General features: G+C 53.1%; 1 protein-coding gene across 1 annotated transcript; it reads left to right on the top strand.

Moving 5' to 3' along the window:
• The first annotated feature begins 9651 nt into the window (after positions 1-9651).
• CRX (cone-rod homeobox) lies at positions 9652-19330 on the top strand. Its single transcript, XM_044989047.1, has 3 exons — positions 9652-9774; positions 15001-15152; positions 18268-19330. The coding sequence occupies exons 1-3, from the start codon at positions 9678-9680 to the stop codon at positions 18889-18891; spliced, it is 873 nt and encodes a 290-aa protein (XP_044844982.1). The 5' UTR covers positions 9652-9677; the 3' UTR covers positions 18892-19330.
• Positions 19331-20653: the final 1323 nt, after the last annotated feature.

Genomic DNA, 20653 nt, shown 5'->3' with positions numbered 1-20653 from the left:
TCAGCGACTGGACAAGGGACAGGAGGAGCGAGTCTCTGCCAAGGTCTTAAGACATCCACCCCGCTGGGTTTCTGGGCCTTTGAATCCAAAAGTTCTCAACCATCAAATGGGAAAACAAACAGGTGGTTCCGTGGAAGGCGCTTGGCTCATAGTCTGGCTCCCCCGAGACAGTTGTGTTGTGAAGGTGCAAAGTCGATTCCCAATTTCCTCTGGATTTGACGGTGCAATTATTTGTTTCTATTAACATTTTATTAAACACTTTAAAATCTGCCTCGAAAAAACCAGCGTAACCAACCAAAGGTCTCCGAGTCCGTCCACTTCTCGTGCTAGCGTCACCGCTTCCTACCTGACTTTAAACATTTCATGCTGTATAATCCGAAGGGGTTAAAATGGAAATCAGTGGCTTGTATTACACAATTTACAAACACACACGTTGCACTTATAAAAATCCCCCTGGGTAAAGGCCAGTGATTACAAGAAGCTAAAGACTAGTCTGGCTCCACCTGTTGCAGCGGCGCTCAAACGTTTGTCCTGGCGACCCTTTCACACAGCAGGCCTCTGAGCGCGACCACTTCTTTATGTATTTAACACCATTCTAAATGCTGGAGCAAAGCAGGGTTTGGGGTGGAGGCTGGCAGCTCGTGACTCCCCCATGTAATAACCTCGTGACCCCCCTTAGGGGTCCCAACCCCCAGTTTGAGACCCCCGATCTATTGTCTCTCCTCTTACCCTTTATTGTAAGTTTCTCGGGCAGGGACTGTCTCTTTTAACATGTGCCTGATGCTACAAGCCCCTTGGTTGTTAGTAAAACTCCAGACACAACAACTAAACTTCTGAAGGATCCGCACGCCATCCTTTAACGCTCTTTGGCCTTTGCATTTTCTTAGCTGCAAAGTGAAACCTTAACCCCTGGGTTTGCAGATAAAATAAGGGGAAGAAGGTGGGGAAAGCCACGTAGTCTCTCTCTCGGGTAGCGAATTGTATGGAAATGAATCCAACTTTCTCCCCTGAATTTTATTTTTGCCTCTAAGCTTCTTAGGAGAGTAATTTCAGCCGAGCCAGCCGAGCGCTCTTGAATGAAATTTTTGGACCTTGTCTCTAGTCTCATCCGCTTGCTCAAAAGATTGTTAATCTCCTACAATCTCTCATTTTGCTGCCTTTGCAGAGTGTCTTCATTTGGTTATATGTGTAGACAAAGAAAAGGGATTGGAGAAAGGGAAAGGGGGGGGGGGGGGGAAGGATCCTATCTTCTTTGAGGACACCCAGCTCTGCAGAAAAGAGCTGGTCTCTTCTGCTTGTAGCAATTTGGCCCTTCATGATTAGAGACACAATTCAAATATGAATATTGGTTCCTCTTTAGAGGCATGCAGTGACTTGGTTAAAAGTTGGGCCTATAGATTGCAAGGAGACAGAGCCGTAAGAAGGAGTTTTTGCGCCCGAGGCAAGGGCCGGCTCCAGGCTTTTCAGCAGCAATTCGGCGGCGGGTCCCTGAGTCCTTGTCGGAGGGAAGGACCTGCCGCCGAATTGCCGCCGAAGAATGAATGAAGCGGCGGCAGCAATTCGGCGGCAGGTCCTTCCCGCTGAGGGGACTCGGGGACCCGCCACCGAATTGCCGCCGAAGAATGAATGAAACGGCGGCAGCAATTTGGCGGCAGGTCCTTCCTGCTGAGGGGACTCGGGGACCCGCCACCGAATTGCCGCCAAAGAAGCGGCGATGGTAGAGCTGCTGCCGAAGCGCCGCCGATCGCGGTAGAGCTGCGCCCCTCCGCTTTGCACGCCCGAGGCACGTGCCTCACTCGCCTGGCCCTTGTTACAGCTCTGCGAAGAGATCTTCCTTCCCTGAAGCAATACACACTTTTTAAACCAGAACTTTTATATTTTTAATACTCTAGATTTTTCTTTTAATTAACGCAGCTTTAAATATTAGGGGGAAGAACGCAGAAGTGAAATAATACGTCAAAGGTTGATTGCTACCTAAGCACATTTTATGCAAACTGCGTTAGCCTGAATGTAACAAACGTGAATGTTCTTTCTGCTGCTATGTTATTTTCCTCTCTTAAATGTTTTTTAATCTAAGTAACCTCAAATATTAGGTTGCTGGTCTTAACAAGAAACACAAGATTGCTTTGTATCTTTCTTTGAAACGTGAGGCTTCTCTTTCATGCCTAGATTTGTGATCTTTTAAAAGCAATAGATTTGGGTTATCATTTTTTGAAATATTAGGCCCTAATCCACAAAGATTTCTGCATATGATTAAGTAACAAGGAGCGTTCCTACTAGATTTGACATTTTCCAAACGAAATATTAGCCCGCTGCTACAGTACAATGTCTTCTCTTTTTTTTTTTAAATTCCACCTGTTGAAATTGGAAAATGAATTAGATGAATTAAAATCCAGCCCAGCTGTGATGTATAGTTTCCGACTGCTGGTTTTGATCACAAGCTACCCCAACATACACCCACTCCCATCAAAGTCAATTTCAAGCCAAAGCGAAACTTTAAAAGACAACTCCCCATTCCAGACATGGACCTTCTCCTCTGCCATGTTCTCCCTCCCGAGCCATCTGAGAAAAACAATTCCCCCTGGATATTAATCTGCAAGAGTCTGTTGTTATAATTCCTATCATGTGAGATTCTTAAGGCAACAGCTGAGAATGGACCTCGCTCACACACAAAATTGTTTTGAGTAAACACTCCCCCCCCCGCCCCCACTCCTGGGGCTTAGAGGAGAAAATCCCAAATCTTCAGATCTGAAAGCGCAGAGAGAGAGGGAGAGGAAAAGTCTGCTGAATCCACTGCACCGCTCTAAATCTGCTCTTCGATTCAGGTTAAGCTTCTCCTTTTATTGCAGATTATACAGCTCGACTCCTCTAGCTCTTCTCAGTTATCCTTTTAACACATTTTGCTCTTTCTCGCTGCGTTTTGGGGGGTTGGCATGGCGTGGGTTTGCTAAAGATCTGCACATCCTCTTCTGGTGATCCAGCAGCAAACCGGTCTCTGTTATGTTTTCTTCCAGCGGTTCCCGGCACTGTTCAGTCTGGACTCTTTGGAAAGACATTTCCTTGGGCAAAAAGGTAAGAAGACATTTGGTAAAGGCGAGGGTTTTTTTCTCCCTCCAAAGCAGAATTTGCACACCTCGCTTGCCAGCTCCAGAGCTGACTTTGCTGCTATGCCATTCGAGCCCTCTGCTCACTAACCTGGCTGGGGCAAGACGTAAATCCCCAAAGAAACCCCAAAACTTTCTTTCTTGGCATTACCAAGGTAAGGACAGTTCAAAAAGAAAACTCCACGACTACCGCAAACGTGCAAACCTTCCTTATTTCTTCCAGCCAACAGGGTAGATCTAAAGCAAGGCATTCTTCTTTGGTTTATTCTTATTTCTTAACTTCCTTTTCTAAATTCTCAGCAGGAAATCAATGTAGAACAGCATTTCCCTTATATTTTGTTTGTATGTTGGAATCTTAAGTCAAGCGTTACAAAATATATCTACAGAGACAGATTTTTTTAAAAACCCACCTATATATTTAACAGCCACGCAGCATGCTCTGGGATTGGAGTCGTTTTAAATAGAGACCATTTTAAAACTGTACTATTCGTGCTTTGGCAAAAAAATGTTAACTAACTGGAAATTAATTTTTGCTTTTTCCTGTTGCAAAGATTGTAACCTGGCTGGGGTCAAGATGGCTTAAACTGGCACCAAATTAGAACAAATTGAAAATGAAATTGTGATTTACAAAAAAAACCTGATTTTTTCCCTGCAGATTCAAACATCTGATTAACGGAAATGGAGTCAGATTTTTTAATAGGATCTAAAAAACAAAGTCATTCCTATAATTATAATAATAAAGTTGGTATGAAGGAACCAAGGTTTTGTACTGAGTGACAAGAGACCAAAGAATTTTTTGTAGGGTGATTTGTCATATTCGCACAGCCTGGGCTTAAACCCACAATTCGACCCACTGTGAACAGATCACACTGAACTGGGAGAAAATTTGGCCAGTCCTAACCACAGCCAAGTGGAGGGTCCATTTGTATATTGCACTCAGCCTAAGAAGTTGACAACAATAGAAGTTTTGTTACAAAATAGCTCACTGACAAATTTCACCAAAAAGTATTAAGGTTGGATACAGTTCTAGAAAGCGCCTATATTCCCTTTCAACATGTGATGCCAGTGCAAAATGATTCAGTGTAAAGCCTGTATCTAGAGAGGATGGGGGAAAAGATTTTTCTTTTGTTTTGCTCTGATCACCACTGTAAAAGAACTACGTTCAAATGTGGTAACCTCCCTTCAGAAACTAATCCAACCAGGATAATCAGTTGCAGCCGACGAAGTGGGTATTCACCCACGAAAGCTCATGCTCCAAAACGTCTGTTAGTCTAGAAGGTGCCACAGGATTCTTTGCTGCTTTTACAGGATAATCTTGTCGGTTTCATTCCAACTCAAAAGAATAATAATTAATGTTTTAAGTCATTACCATTAGCCTTAACTTAATCATTAAGTTACCTTCAGTACATAAAACGCAAACGAAAAATGATGCATAAAAAGCTTTTCAAAACTAGATCTTTATTATTCTGTTTTAAGGTCTAAGTTTAAACTCTCAGGGAGATGAGATTTATCTAAATTCCTATTAATTAACTAAGAGAAGGGGAAAGAATTATCAGAATATTGGTTGTACTACAATTCCATTGCTATGAATTGTAACAATATTCTACAGTTCAGCTCAGTTATTTCGTTTGCTTCCTGACAAAGGATGAATGCATCTTGCTTTGTTCATTGAAATAATAATTATCGAATTCCAGAGAGTATATTTCAATAAGCATATTTAACAGAAACAAAACTGATGATTTATATATAAATATATATACATTGCGATCTAGCTCTAGAGAGAAAAATACATTCATACAGTTCGGGATGAAGTTGTGGCATTCTACAATTCATTTTCCACTACATGCGTCCGATGAAGTGAGCTGTAGCCCACGAAAACTTATGCTACAATAAATTTGTTAGTCTCTAAGGTGCCACACGTGCTCCTGTTCTTTTTGCGGATACAGACTAACACGGCTGCTACTCTGAAACCTACAATTCCTCAGCGATTCATGGCTTGTTTTGGGCCAGAAAGAAGCTAAATGCTACCAAAACATTTCAGACACAACACTGCTCAGAGGTCTTTTAGTCAGTTGTTCCTTTGGGTAAAATAACCTATTATCCCCTCAAAGAGGAAAACTTGATTTCGCAAATCTCGTTATGAACTAGGAAGAAAAGCAAAGATCTGAATGTAATTCATACAGGTTTTGCAAAATCATCAAAACCTCTTTCAAATACTTTGAGCTATTGAAAGTGTTTTTTCAACACTCAAACCCCTGTTTTCTGTTTCCCTGCCTGGCCGTTCTGCAAAACCCATTCTTTTAAATCGATCTCAGTGCTTTCCCAGATTCTCTCTCTCTAGTGGTTTTAGTTAAAGTGGATTTTGTTGACTTGTCAGCGAAATCACCAGAATTATTTGTATAAAAGATTTGGAAGAAAAAACACGGGCATTTAAACTGGTTCTGTTTGGGCGGGGGGAGAATTTATTAACAGAATCACCTTAGATCGCTGTCATTTCAGATTTGAGAGCTCCCGATGAAAAGTGCGAGACAAGAGCTAGGTAATAATAATAATTCGTAACTCGGGGTCACATTTTCAATAGCACCCAAGTGACTTTGACTTCGGCGGCCCTTGTGAAAAACTGGACTGTAAATTCCTCGATCACTTAGACGCTTTTGCAAATTTTAGCCTACGTTTGTCAGCCAAAAAGAGGAAAAAAAAGTGGTTTTTGAAAATACATTCCAGTGCATGTTAAGAAAATAACGGCCGTAGATCAAAGTCCATCTAGCCCAGTGTCCTGTCTTCCGACAGTGGCCAATGCCAGGTGCCCCAGACAGGGGCGGCTCTAGAAATTCCGGTGGACCTCCTGCAGGCATGACTGCGGAAGGTCCGCCGGAGCCAAATGCCGCCCTGCCAGAACAATGCCGCCCCACGCGCCTGCTTGGCGCGCTGGGGTCTGGAGCCGGCCCGGGCCCCAGAGGGAATGAACAGAACGGGGAATCACCCAGTGATCCCAAGAGTTTTCCCCTCAATACATCAGTTGGTTCTAAAAGGCTCGTTCTGGATTTCTCTCTAATGGGCTCTGTTTTTGATTTATTTGTGGTGGGGTTTGGGTTTTTTTGGTTGGTTTTGGTTTTTTGCTCAGACTAGGTTTTCCTCTGATCAAATCTGGAAATGCAAAAATTCCTCACTGCCCTGTTTACAGCCTTCACTTCAGAGTCAACATGCAGCCTTAGGAGCTGTAGGCTGCTTACTAAGGTGCAAATGAGTTGCTAAGTGTCAGTCTATCAGTCCGTTCCCCCCCACCCCCTCCACTTGTTTACAAGCCCTCAGAAACTTGCCATGCAAATTGCAATCAAGGGGCTGTTTTAGGAGGAAGTTTGGTTTAACCTTCATTATTTTTGGGGATTACCCACTGTTCATTTTCATAGAGAGAATAAGGAATTAGCTGGACCCCTCTGTCCTCACCCAAAATCAGCACAGGCCAGAAATCCTGGCTCAAGGCACAAACAGCAGCCCCCAGATGAATAAAGACCCATCTTCGAGGCATTTCGGGATTTATTCTGATGAATAGGTTTTAAGGCCAGAAGGAACCATTAAGATCTTGTGACCTATGCTTCCCCCAGCCGAGAAATTCAAGCAGCAATTCCCGCACCAGACTCCATAACTGGCGGGCGTCTTTTACAAAGACACCCCAGCTCGATTCTAAGGTTGGGGGGAAAATCCCCCCAGTCCCTCGGGAGGGTGTCCCAGCGTGGCCAATCTGCAGTCGCGGGGCCCCGGGAACGAGGTGGTTTCTCCGAGTTCGGCTTGCCGGTTCTGTTTCTAGCTCGCAGGGCTGCGGAGAACCTGTAATGGCTCCAACCCCAGAAACTGAAATAAAAAGGTCCCCACATTCTGCAAGGCTTTGAAGATCTCGTGATTTCTTAAGCCAATCTTGTGATTTGTTTTGGGTTTTTTGGAGCCTGACGCCTGATATTTTTAATGCTTGGGCTTGGCAATGGTAGGTTAACTGCTCTTGCTGTTAAAAAGGTGTCTCTTGTTTCCAGACAACTTTCAGCCATCGTATCTTTCTTTCAGTTTTATTGTGATAGCCCCTGGGGCCCCAGTCATGGGCCAGGCCCCCACTGTGCCAGGCGCTGTACATTTTTGTTTCCATTCGGTATATTACAGTAGCACCGTGATCCAGGCTCCATTGTGCCAGGTGCTGTACATTTTTTGTTTCTATTAAGTGTATTACGGTAACACATAGGCACCCCAGGCATGGGCCAGGCCCCTACTGTGCCAGGTGCTGTATGTTTTTATTGCTTTAGGTGTATTATGGTAGCACCATAGTCCAGGCTTCATTGTGCCAGGTTCTGTACGAATGAAGCCCAGGGTCTCGTTTTGTCTCTGTCTCCTAGATGAAAGAGCCCTCTGCTCTCAGAAATCTCCCCCTGTGGGTCTTTTCAAGTCCAGCTGAGCTCTGGACCCTGACTGATCCGAATCCACAAAATTTAGGAAGCCGGGGGGGGGGGGGGGGAGAGGGAGATTCTGTTAAATGGCTCTTCTCCTATGGAAACTTCCCAGCAGCCAAACCCAAGGGAAACCTCCCCCATGGTGAAGGCAGCCTCGCCAGGGCTCATTTTGTTTTATTTCATTCGGTTTGGCTCGTTGGAACCCGTTTCTCGGGGCTCAGACCCGGCCAAGGAAAGGTATCGAATCCGTTCGTGATTTATGAGCGTTTTCTGGGCCGTGCTCGTCACCAGCCCTGTTATTAACCAGAACAAGTGCAATCAAATGTGGCTTGGCCTGGCACGAGTTCTCGTGTTCCCCCGGAGGGAGTTGGCATGGTACAGACAGAGCGGCGGAGGGACGGCGCGGTTTCCCTCTCCTCTCCTGAATCCGTCTGGGGATGGAACGGCTCCGACAACAGCAGCAAGTGAAGGCAAAAGGAAACAAGAAAGCAAGTGCTCGTCTACGCTAGCAAAACAGCCTCCTGGTTTTCAGCCGCTGTTGGGTGTTCAGACAATCGTGAGCCGTTTGCACGAAGTGCTCGCACCTCACGCTGTGTCTAGGACTGGGTGAGGAATTAGACCAAAACCGCCATGATCAGATCTGCTCCTAGCAGATGGCTCTAAAATGCACGAGGGCTGCCTCTTGGGGGGAAGTTAACGTGGGGTGGGCCAGGATGGGCTTTTTGGCAATATTTTCGAAGGGAAGGCCAGCGGTGGTGGGGCCTCGTCTATAACCTGACAGCAGCTGCCTTTCAGGGAGAGCTCGTCTTAGATTGATTGCCCGAGGCTTCTTTGGCCTGGAACTGATTTATTTGTATTATGCTGGCTCCTAAAGGCCCAGACTGAGATCGGGGCCCTGTTCTGCCGGGCGCTGCCCAGACCCCGACTGAGATCAGGGCCCCATCGTGCTGGGTGCTGCCCAGACCCCGGCCGAGATCGGGGCCCCATTGTGCCAGGCGCTGCCCAGACCCCGGCCGAGATCGGGGCCCCGTCGTGCTGGGCACTGCCCAGACCCTGGCCGAGATCGGGGCCCCATTGTGCCAGGCGCTGCCCAGACCCCGGCCAAGATCAGGGCGCCGCCGTGCCAGATACTGCACAAAGAGAGCCAGACAATCCATGCCCCACAGAGCTGACAATCACAATAGATAAGGAGTGGGAAGGGAAACTGAGGCACTAACTGGGGCAGCGACTTACACATCAGTTCACTGGCAGAACTGGGACTAGAACCAGGTTTTCAGCATCTCCATCCCCATGGGAGCTGGTCCCACCGCACAGGGTCTTGCTCCGACATTGAATTATTCCGTCAGCAAAATCCTGGTCTTCATACTTTGTACATTTCTTCACTAGCCTGTGCCCGGGAGCCCCTGATGATCCTGGCTCCCCCCCCCCCCCGCCCCAGCAGGCATAAATCGGAACAGCTGCATCCCAGGTCTAGGCTCTCAGCGGGTGTTAACGAGCGAATCTGGTCCGGTTCGCACCAGCTGAGGATCCGGCCTGATACTAGCAGCCAAAAACCCAGCCCGGCCCTACACTTCCCCCACACTTCCTCAGCAGATCTGTGATTTACACCTCAAAGGAACTGGACTGTGCAGAAGTCCCCGCCCTACTGAATGGAAACTGACCAGAGACCTTCTTTCTTACAGGGGTCTTAACTGGTGCGGTGTGGACTGATGTTCCCGCGCCTTTCCGGGGACGCCTCTTCGGGTCTCTTGCCTGCAGCCACCCCCTCTCCTGCCCCACGCCCTGAGCTGTGTGTGTGCGTCTGCTGCCCATGCAAAGGAGCAGCACAACAGCCTGTCTTCGGCGGAGGGCGGGGAGGTTTGCTGGGCTTGATTGAGTTAATGGGCAGGGAAGGGTTAACCAAAGTCTCCTTCAACCCTGGTCCTTGAAGGTGTGAAGTCCCCGGGCTGCCTTCTCACCATTGGATGGGCCGTTGCCTCAGCTCCCCCGTTCAGAGGAGGGTGCCCACAATTTCTGGGTGTGTCTTTCCCTCTCCCCACTCTGCAGCGAGCCTGGGCGGCTGAGCGGATTGGAATAACCTAGCGTCCCAGTCCCACTCCCAGGAGAAGGAGCCCTTCGGGATCGCCACTTCCTGAGCATGATGTCCTATATGAAGCAGCCTCATTACGCAGTCAATGGGTTGACCCTAGCGGGACCGGGCATGGACCTGCTCCACTCCGCCGTGGGATACCCAAGTAAGTGCCTTTCCGCGATTCCCCCGCGGGCACTCAGAGACTAGGCTCCCGGAGGCCACACAAGGACCTGTCACTTTCTGGGGAGTGGGTTGTGGGTTAGGGTGAGCAGAGAGCAAGTGTGAAAAATCAGTGGTGAGTAATAGAATCCTATATAAGACCAAGTCCCGAATGTCGGGACATCTGGTCACCCTGTTGTGGTTGTTGGGGGAAAGAAACCAATTATTGTAGAGAGAGGGAAATAAGCTAGTTCCTGTTCCCTAGCCAGCAAAAGACCCGGTTCTTATCGCACGGAGCTGAGGGCACCAGTTTCTGTTCAATCGAGTGAGTGAAATAGGCCAGTTACAATTATCACACGTCAAAGAAATTCATTATTCTCGGCGAGATGTTAGCGTTGTCCGGAGCTTTATCTCGCGTGAGTGAAGGAGACTAGTTATTCTGCAGGCACTGGAAAAAGCAAACAGCTGTTGTTATAATTCTAGAGAACGAAAGCAAACTCAACTGGTTATTATTATAACTACAGCTAAATAAACCAGGTACCATGAGACTGACCGAGTCAACTAGCCCAGTTATTCTCCAGCGACTGAGATCAGCCAGTTATTCTAGAGAGTGTTTGGCTCACTGGATAATAATTGGTTTATTTAACTTAAACAAGTTAGGTTTATTTCACCCACTCTCTGTGATCCATTTATTTTCCCTTTTCATTATGATGATTGGAGAGTGACCAGTTGTCAGAGTGAAACAGTCACCTAGAACAGACGGGGGGTTGATTCATAGAACATCATTCAGAGATACTTTGACAGAGGTCCCCTGAGAGCCCAGGGCTGCCTGTGGGAATCTGTGATCAGTGGCTTTCTGCTGTCCTTGCATTCCTGTCGCCCTCTTACTGAACACTGAACGCTGGCCTGCAAGCAGTTTATTGTCATTTGGGCTTTATTAAAGTTTTAAAGTCAGCAGTACGCAAGCTGAGGTGGAAATGGAAACTCAGCCGTTCACTTGTTTACAAACTTGAAGCTGCATCATCAGTAGAAATCAACTGCTAAAAAACCAGACGGCCCGGCAGGTCTCCTGGCCATGGATGCTTTCCCCAGGATAGGGGCTTACTGCCATTGTTTATGTCAAATGATTTACGTCCCCAAATCTCCTTGCTGTTCTCCGGCCAGCCGCCCAACACAACTTCAAGTCGTGCGGATCAGTCGGCTCGTGCACTGTGGGCCGCGTGGTATTTTCACTTTATCGGAGGAAACAAAACATCAACATGCTCAAAAATATCTAAATAGCGGCAGAGAGTTGAAGGCAAAGGTAGGGACCCCAGATGTGAAAGTCAAAGAGAATTGACGCCCAGTTCAGTGTCCGAATGTGCCAAGAGAAAAACAAATCTCTAGAGTGAATTGTTGGGTTGGAAGAAAACACGCTCTGAACGGTGACTGGATCTTAGTAAATCTACTGGCCTCTAAAACCAGCCCTAGTGGTGTGCAGGGCGGGTCTCAACCAGGGGCCCGGGGCCGCGGGCAGGTTTCAGGGGGTCCGCCAAGCCTGGCAGCATTAGCCAAAGCCCCCTGTGCAGAATTGCAGCCCGGAGCCCCACGCCCCATCACCCTGGGCAAGTGTCCTGCTGGCTACCCCCTAACGCTGGCTCTGGCTTTTATATGCAGAAACCCAGCTGAGCCCTGGAGTTTTTAGAGCAGAAAGAACAAGGCTGAGAACCCCTGGTGTGTGGTGTTCTCAGTTCAAAACTCGAGTCAAATCCAGCTATACGCAACGGATCCGGACAGGGCGCCAGTCCTGCAGTCAGAGCTTGCGGGTAAATCTTCACGGAAGCCAGAATTTAGGCTGTGGAAGTGAGTGTCCACTGACCCTCGCAGAGCTGGACCCTTCTAGAAAGCAATTGGATTCATTGCTGGAAAACATTTTAGGAAGAGGAAAAGTTTAGAAATTTCGACCCCTTTTTAAAAAGAAGCCCTGCTGTTCCCGTTTCTGTGCTTCTGATTCAACAGCCAGGCACGGCTGTGATGCACTTTGTACTTCTGGCAAATGCCGCTTGGATTGTTTTTGTCAGATGTAAATTCATTTTGTTCCTGGTTTTTGTTGCTCAAAATGTCCTCACATTTTTAAAGATTCCTTTCCCCTCACCTAACGTACATAATTGTCACAACAAATACAAAAGCATAAAAAAGGCCTACAAGTTTTAGAAGTTGAATCAGAATGTTATTCATTCCAATAGCATTTTATTTTAATATTAATATACTAAAGCCCCAAATGTTTGGGAAGTTTAATCAGCATGATATTCATTCAAATATTATTTTATTATTTATTTTATTCATTCTATATTCATTAAACCCCTAAAAAGTTGAGCCATTTAATCAGAATGCTATTCATTTCAATATTATTTTATTAAAAGTATATTCAGTAAACTCTAAAAGCTTTAGAAATAGTAATGGAATCATGTTAATTAAATATACTCTTATGAATTTTATTTTTTTATTGATATATTAATTAAAGTCCTAAAAGTTTCCCTGGAAATCATGAAGGCTGGAAAAGCAGAAGGCAAATAAAAAGAACCCACCGTTTATTATTCCCCCCTCTAAAATCTCATGGTTTTTGGGGAACCTGCCCCAGGATTTTTGAATGTTTGGGGTTGGTGGTTCTGAGCCCCTTTGGGGTTAGAACAGGAGCTCTTTCCCTTACATAAGACAAACCCTGTTTGAGCTCCAGATGCAGCTAGGGTGCACGTGTTAGAGACACTTCCACACTTCCTGGCTGTAGCGTGTTTCTCAAATGCGTCACCGTGGCCACATGCGGCCACCAGGGGCTTTTCTTGCAGCCACAGGGCTTAATTTGCCCCCAGGCTTGGTAGGGCTGAGTAGGGCTGCTATGACGAGTGATACTCGTTAATATCACTTGTCACAGCAGATTGACCAGCTAGCAAGAAATAAATTGCAATGATTGCAACATGTCTGTGCATATTGATCTGGTTTTCCTAAAGCTAATTAAACTCTGGCGAGAGATGAGCCGGCTCTGTGCGATGCGGGTGCAAACGGCTCTCATTCCGGTTCCCTGGGGTGTTCCACTCAGCGGTGCCCGGGTGCAGATGGCAGCACAAGCTGCAAACTGAGAAGCTGAATGTGTTTCTCAGAGATGACGCCGGTGAGAAAGTTCAGATCCAAGCTTGGCCCAACATTGCGGGGGATTTCTGGGTTCCCAGCTATAGGATCTCCCGGCTCTAAGCATGGATGCAGGAGAAATGCTGAGCAAACATGTGACCTAGTGCAGGGTTCCTCTAATCTCGACCACGCGTCCCAATGCACACGCACCCCGAGCAGTCTGGGTGTGCGTCACGTGCGATGCGTGGCCACACGGTCGTGAGTTTCAAAAGTGACTTGGGATTAGATGGCCCAATCCTGAGGCTCCTGAAAGGTCTGATTTTCACGCCGTGCTAACCACCTCCCCCTGGCTGCACCCCGAAAGGCAGGTGGAGACTCAAAATAAGGAGGGGTCTAAAGTCACTAGTCATTAAACCCCCGTGGCCTCACTCTCCGCGGGCTCTGACTCTCTGTTGCAACAGGTGTGAATCAGGAGTAGTTGCACTAAAGGGTCTAATTCCCCTGTGCACGGCCCCTTGCACGCCCAGCCCAGTGCCGTGCACGGCCCCTTGCACGCCCAGCCCAGTGCTGTGCACGGCCCCTTGCACGCTCAGACCAGTGCCGTGCACGGCGCCTTGCATGCCCAGCCCAGTGCACTGCCCCTTGCACACCCACTCACCCCAGTGCAATGAGAGTGACCCTCTCATGATGGCATTTTGCCCTCCCTTTGCCCTGATGCAAACGGCCACATGGCAACTTGTGCAAACGAAAGCAGCGCTGGGCCCAAATGGCCAAATTAAATCACCTCCCTGGGCAGCCAGGGTCCCTCTGGCATCCTCCACAGCCCCCTCCGTGCACCCTCCGGCCCTGCTCTGCATGCAGCCAGGCCAAGGACGCACCGGAAAGGAAAGGGTGATCTGCAGGACAGAGCCACGGGAAAGGCTGCCTGGGCCTTTGCACTGACAGACACGGGCGGCTCTGACCCTCCTCGGAGCATCCGAGCCCCTCACAGGCTGTACCACAGCCCAGCCAGGCCCTAGCAGGGCTTCCGTAAATCACACACCGGGTTTTTGGGGGGATTTTCCAGACCCACCCACCCCTCGTAATGCTAAAACAAACGTGCCAAAATAACGGCCCACCCTCCCCCTGCCACGCGATGGGTGGAGCCCTCATCTCCACTGGGCAGGTGGGAAACTGAGGCACAGGGCAACGGCGGCCCAGTTCCTCCAAGGTCACAGATCCTGAGCCTGGTGGTCTAACCACTAGACTCTCCTGCCTTCCGAGCTACAAATGGCTTTGCCTGAGCCAAGGTCTCTTTCGCTGGTAACAAATTGCTCTGAGCTGTGGAGCGGCCCAGAAATCCCAGGGCTGAGTGATTACGATTATTTGGTAGGTGTATTACGGTAGCGCCTCGGTGCCAAGTTGTGGGCCAGGCCCCCCCCGCAGCACTAGGCGCTGTTCATTATTTATTAGGTGTTTTACAGTAGCACCCCAGTCATGGGCCAGGCCCCCCTGGTGCTAGGTGCTGTACATTATTAGCTGTATTATGGTAGCACCTCAGTTATGGGCCAGGCCCCCTGGCGCTAGGTGCTGCACATTATTTATTAGGTGTATTACGGTAGCACCTTAGTCACGGGCCAGGCCCCTGGCGCTGTATGTAATTTATTAGGTGTATTACGGTAGCACCTCAGTCACGGGCCAGGCCCCTGGCGCTAGGCGCTGTATGTAATTTATTAGGTGTATTACGGTAGTGCCCCAGTTGCGGCCCAGGACCCGTGCGAGGCGCTGTATGTAATTTATTAGGTGTATTACGGTAGTGCCCCAGTTGCGGCCCAGGGCCCGTGCGAGGCGCTGTATGTAATTTATTAGGTGTATTACGGTAGTGCCCCAGTTGCGGCCCAGGCCCCCGTCGTGCAAGGCGCTGTATGTTGTTTATTAGCTGCATTACGGTAATGCAGTGGCCCAAGCTGCCTGCCCCCCTCACCGTGCCCTGCGGGGTGGGGGGGTCGCGGAAGGGCAGGGAGAGGCAGAGGCCTGGGGGGGGCGCTTCTTGCTGCTCCCCCAGCTCCGCACTCCGGGGAAAACCCCCTCAGCTTGTCCGTCCCACCCTGAGGGCAGCGGGCGTAACCATCTCCCCTCCCCGCAGCCACCCCGCGGAAGCAGCGGCGCGAGCGGACGACTTTCACGCGGGCCCAGCTGGACATTCTGGAGGCTCTTTTCACCAAGACCCGCTACCCCGACATCTTCATGCGGGAGGAGGTAGCGCTCAAGATCAACCTGCCGGAGTCCCGGGTGCAGGTGAGGTTAGGAGCCCGGACTGACCCCTGGCCGGACGGGGGTGTGTGTGTGTGTGTGTATACTGCTCCCCCTTCTGGGAGGTGTGTGAGTACACATGGCTGACTGCTGCCCTCTGCTGGGTGGAATCGGAACTGCTCACCTGGGTGTCATAAGCCCTATACTGCTGACAGCCGCTGGGGATTCTCCTGTAGCAGTGTGCTGGGGATTGGGAGCACGTTGAGTTCTGTGTGCAGCTCCCAGCAGCCGCTGGGGAAATCCTAGCTCACAATGGAGTTGGAACAAGATTTTACATCCCCTGTGGGGCCCCACAAATGTAACCCAATGCGTGTGATATCAAGAGAGGAGTGTTTGTCCAGCTCAGAAAGGCGGCCACCTCTGGAGAGGAGCCGGGGGCTGTGCTATGAACCTTGCAGGGCTGGGTAGGAGCCAAAGTCCAGGGAAGCTGTCGGGGATTTGGGAGGATGAACGTGGTTCTCCCAGCTGGGCGTGTGAGTAAACACCTGGACTCTTCGCAAGGTGGCCATGGGAGGGCAGGTCTGTGGTGTTTGTCTCTGCTGGACAATGGCATCGGGGCCAGCCCTGCCTGGGAGGGGAGAGCGCCCCCTGCTGTGCCCCCTGCTGCACAGCGCCCCCTAGCGCTGCCCTATGGCATTGGGGCCAGCCCTGCCTGGGAGGGGAGAGCGCCCCCTGCTGAGCCCCCCGCCCTGCCCCCTGCTGCACAGCGCCCCCTAGCGCTGCCCTATGGCATTGGGGCCAGCCCTGCCTGGGAGGGGAGAGCGCCCCCTGCTGAGCCCCCCGCCCTGCCCCCTGCTGCACAGCGCCCCCTAGCGCTGCCCTATGGCATCGGGGCCAGCCCTGCCTGGGAGGGGAGAGCGCCCCCTGCTGAGCCCCCCGCCCTGCCCCCAGCTGCACCGCGCCCCCTAGCGCTGCCCTATGGCATCGGGGCCAGCCCTGCCTGGGAGGGGAGAGCGCCCCCTGCTGAGCCCCCTGCCCTGCCCCCTGCTGCACAGCACCCCCTAGCGCTGCCCTATGGCATTGGGGCCAGCCCTGCCTGGGAGGGGAGAGCGCCCCCTGCTGAGCCCCCTGCTGCACAGCGCCCCCTAGCGCTGCCCTATGGCATTGGGGCCAGCCCTGCCTGGGAGGGGAGAGCGCCCCCTGCTGAGCCCCCTGCGGCACAGCGCCCCCTAGCGCTGCCCTATGGCATTGGGGCCAGCCCTGCCTGGGAGGGGAGAGCGCCCCCTGCTGAGCCCCCTGCTGCACAGCGCCCCCTAGCGCTGCCCTATGGCATTGGGGCCAGCCCTGCCTGGGAGGGGAGAGTGCCCCCTGCTGAGCCCCCAGCCCTGCCCCCTGCTGCACAGCGCCCCCTAGTGCTGCCCTATGGCATTGGGGCCAGCCCTGCCTGGGAGGGGAGAGCGCCCCCTGCTGAGCCCCCCGCCCTGCCCCCTGCTGCACAGCGCCCCCTAGCGCTGCCCTATGGCATCGGGGCCAGCCCTGCCTGGGAGGGGAGAGCGCCCCCTGCTGAGCCCCCAGTCCACTCCCTGCCAACAGTCCGGGGGGGGGGGGAATGCGGTTGACTGACAGAAACTACAAAGTGGGTCACCCCCAGTTTAAGACGCCTTCATCCCAGTAAAACTGCCTCCGCGTGAGGGGTCGGACTGGTCCGGCTGTCCCGGTAAATTGTCCCCCCCCCCCCCCCCGGCTGACTCGGTTCTACGGGGACAAAAGCCGTGTGTGGAGATCAGCTGTTGCTTCAGCCCAACGTTTACACCCCAACGAGCCGCTTTTAAACCGAAACCGGCGCGTTGGCCCCGGCCTCTGGTGTTGGGTTAAATCAACCGGTTTAAGCTAAATCAGTTTAGCTTTCCCATGTAGACAGAGCCTGGCTGCCCGGAGCTCGGAGCCGACTCAACAGCTGCCCGGAATGCCCCACCGCCTCCCCAACCCTGAGTGTTAACAGATCCCGAGATTTGGCTTAGAAATCCCAAGATTTGGCTTAGAAATCCCGAGATTTGGCTTAGAAATCAGTACAATTTGGACTGTTTATAAATTTGCCACGTGAGATCTCCTGATAATTGGCCCCCCTCCGTCTGCGTCGGACAGGAAACGCTCCGGTTTCTCCGGAGACGTTTATGGGGCGAGTTCGCCCCCCGAGGTGACAGCACAGGGCTAAGCCCAGAATGCAGCGTTTACAGCCCTGGCAGGATTTAGAAGTTGCTTTCCCGGCTCTTAGACTCGGCTCAGCTTCCCAGGGAGCGGGAGGAGTTCAACTCTGCCATCTGCCCTGCGCCTGGTAATGCTGGAAATAAAGACTCTGGATCCTGGCCTTGCACCTTCGCAGCCGGTTTCGGAGGGATACAGAAAATAGCCACCTCCTGCCGATGCCCATGGGGTGGAATTGTCTCCCCGGCGTCCGGCTCTGAGCTGTCTGGGACTAGACCGGGCAGGCAGCAGATGGAGGGACCCGGAATGGGTTGGCTCCAGCCTTAATGGCTGGGAAGGGACGAATCCTGGGAACGGAGGTTGCCCAAGAACCGGAGAGAAACATCACCAGGTCGGGGGGAGGACAGATTCGAGGCGGGTGTAAGGCAATGAGCCAGCGTGGGTGTGCGTGTGTGTGTGTGTGTGTGTGCGCGTGGGTGTGCGTGTGTGTGTGTGTGTGTGTGTGTGTGTACGCACACCACTGCCGTCTGCTGGACGGACTCAGCAATGCGCCACTCTGTATCCTAGGCCCTATACTGCTAAGGTTGGGCGAAGCTTGCGGGCCGGGAGGGGTGTGTGGGGTGTGGATGTGGGTGACTTTTGGATGAGGAGCCGCTGAGTTCTACCCTGCTCCTGCCAGGAAATCCCCAGCACTCGACGCTCTCAGGGTCCCGATATTATGGGGGGGTTTCTAGAGGCGCCCCCTGCAGCCTCAGTTTCCCTCTCTGCTCTGGGGATAATGCCGGAGCAGCTGGCTCTGTTCTGCCCTAGCTCTCAGGGCGGGCGGGAGGAGGGTGGTGGTGAGGGGGATTGTGGTGGGGGTGGAGGTGGACAGTGGCGGCTGTTACAGCCGGGCCGTGGCCGGGGCAAAGGGACCCCCCCAGCTCCGTGACTCACCCCCCGCCTCTCCCGGCAGGTTTGGTTCAAGAACCGCCGGGCCAAGTGCCGGCAGCAGCAGCAGCAGAGCAGCGGCCAGGCCAAGGCGCGGCCGGCCAAGAAGAAGAGCTCGCCGGCCCGGGAGACCAGCTCGGAAACCAGCACCAATGGGCAGTACAGCCCCCCGCCCGCCGGCACCTCGGGCACCCCCAGCTCCACGGCCAGCGCCACCGTCTCCATCTGGAGCCCGGCCTCCATCTCCCCCATCCCCGACCCCCTGGCCTCCTCGGCCACCCCCTGCATGCAGCGCTCCGCCGCCTACCCCATGACCTACACTCAGGCCGCCGGCTACCCCCAGAGCTACGCCGGCTCGTCCTCCTACTTCACCGGCCTGGACTGCGGCTCCTACCTCTCGCCCATGCACCCGCAGCTCTCCGCCCCCGGCGCCGCCCTGAGCCCCATCGCCGCCCCGGCCATGGGCAGCCACCTCAGCCAGTCCCCGGCCTCCCTCTCCAGCCAGGGCTTCGGCACGGCCGGCCTGAGCTTCGGCTCGGTGGATTGCTTGGACTACAAGGATCAGACGGGCTCTTGGAAACTCAACTTCAACGCCACGGACTGCTTGGATTACAAAGATCAGAGCTCCTGGAAGTTCCAGGTCTTGTGAAGTGGCGGGAGGCAGCCAGGGAGACGCCCCCTGTCCGTTGTTCCCCCCCCACCCCCCGAAGGCCCGTCCCTCCCCTCCCCGCTGCCACCTCCTCCAACCACCTTGGCTCCGACCTGTGTCCGGGGTGGAGCTGGACTGAGATCGCACCCGGCGTCGGGGATTCCCCCTTTCCCGGGACCACGGCAGGGATTTGCCCTTCCTTGGTGAGCAGCCGGAAACTTGCCCTGGTTGGTCGTTCGGTGGCTGAGAACCTCACCCCCCATGGCCACAGGGGCCCCTCACCCCCCATGGCCACAGGGGCCCCTCACGCCGGGCAGCACCGCGGGGGTTTCTTCCCGCCCGAGCCCCGGACACGAAATCTGTCGCGGAGTCTCAGCCGGGATCCCGCCCTGCTGATTTCCTGGGGGCGGGGGCTGGCGGGGGTGGCAGCCTCCCCTGTCTGTACCACGCGCCCCAGGTGGCACCCGGAGCTGCAGGGGTGGAGGTGGGAAGTGCCACGGCTGGTTTTGGGTGGGAAGTAGCCCCCCCGCCCCTTGCACATGTGGGGGAGGGGGGGCTCCAGGTTCTGTCTTTCACGGTTTCTCTCTAGCCCTGGCCTGATCCTTCAAAGGGGGGGGGGGGGTCTGAGCGAAGAATGAACTAGGGAATGACATTGGGCCTGGGGTGGAGCAGCTCGGTCAGGGGAAGTGCTGCCAGGACTCCTGGGTTCTATTCCCGGTGCTGGGAGGGGAGCCAGGTTTAGAGGAGTGGGCCCTGGGAGTCAGTTCCCCTCGGCTTTATTTCCAGCCCTGCCAATGACTGGGTGTCAGATGTTCCACCCCGTGCAGGGGCCGGGGATCTGCGGCTGGACGGCTCTGAGCTGGCAAAGCTGAGAGCCCGGGCGGAGGGCGTGTGCCGAGCTCACCGCCCAGCGAGGCTTAGGCAGCATCGGGTTTCAGTCGGCTCCAGGTTCAGCCGCCCACAGGCCAGTCGTATCTCTGGCTGGCGACCTCGCCGGCCTCGTCCTGCCAGGGAGGGGCTCGGCCCTGCTTCCCCCGCGCTGCCCGGCTGGGACGCCAGCCGCTGAGCTCGGCCCCACAGGTGGCAAGCGGGGCAGGGGACCGGGTCGCACTCGGCGAGTTGGCGGGGAGAGATCTATGCTGGGAGGCCGGCGTCACAAGCCGGGATCAAGGCTGCCTGGCTGTTTGCAGGGGGGGGGGGGGGGCTTTTTATTCTAGCCTCCATTTCCCCTCCTCCCTGGATATTTTGGGTGCAAAACCCCTTTTTTTGGGGGGGGGTTAACTTGAAAGTGACGACAAATGTTCCACCCCCCACATCCACGGGAACACGTTGATTTCGAATGTACAAGCGACCAGGCCTTCGGGCTCTTTGCGGGGCTGGAAATTCTCTCTCCCACGGGAGTTAGGCACCGAAATACCTTGGAGGGTCTGGGGCAAAGCACAACATCCCACCCGAGGCCCCGATCCTGGCAGCCCCTGGCACGTGCCCCGGGGCCGTCGAGCTGGGTTCAGACCCTGATGGCAGAACTCCCTGGGGGGGGGGACAGGATCGGGTCCGCCCTGGCTCGTGCGGGGGGAGAGCTGAGGTGGGGACTAGCCAGGAGGTTGGGGAGTTCGGCCCGGATCCCTGCTCTCGGACGCCCAGACGCTTTCCCCGAATCAGCCGCGTTGTGGGGCAGGGGTCGGAGCCCGGCACCGCGGACCTGACCCCGCTGCAGTCACATGGCGCTTCCCCTCCCCCCTCGTTGGGGGAGGGGGAGAAT

Source organism: Mauremys mutica, chromosome 15, assembly GCF_020497125.1.
Source record: "Mauremys mutica isolate MM-2020 ecotype Southern chromosome 15, ASM2049712v1, whole genome shotgun sequence".
Taxonomy (NCBI): domain Eukaryota; kingdom Metazoa; phylum Chordata; order Testudines; family Geoemydidae; genus Mauremys; species Mauremys mutica.
This window is presented reverse-complemented; position numbering and strand designations above follow the sequence as displayed.

Coding starts and splice junctions, on each gene's coding strand:
- CRX (XM_044989047.1), top strand. CDS start 9,678: ATGATGTCCTATATGAAGCAGCCTCATTACGCAGTCAATGGGTTGACC. Junction 9,775..15,000: donor CTCCGCCGTGGGATACCCAA/GTAAGTGCCTTT, acceptor CCCTCCCCGCAG/CCACCCCGCGGAAGCAGCGG. Junction 15,153..18,267: donor TGCCGGAGTCCCGGGTGCAG/GTGAGGTTAGGA, acceptor CTCTCCCGGCAG/GTTTGGTTCAAGAACCGCCG.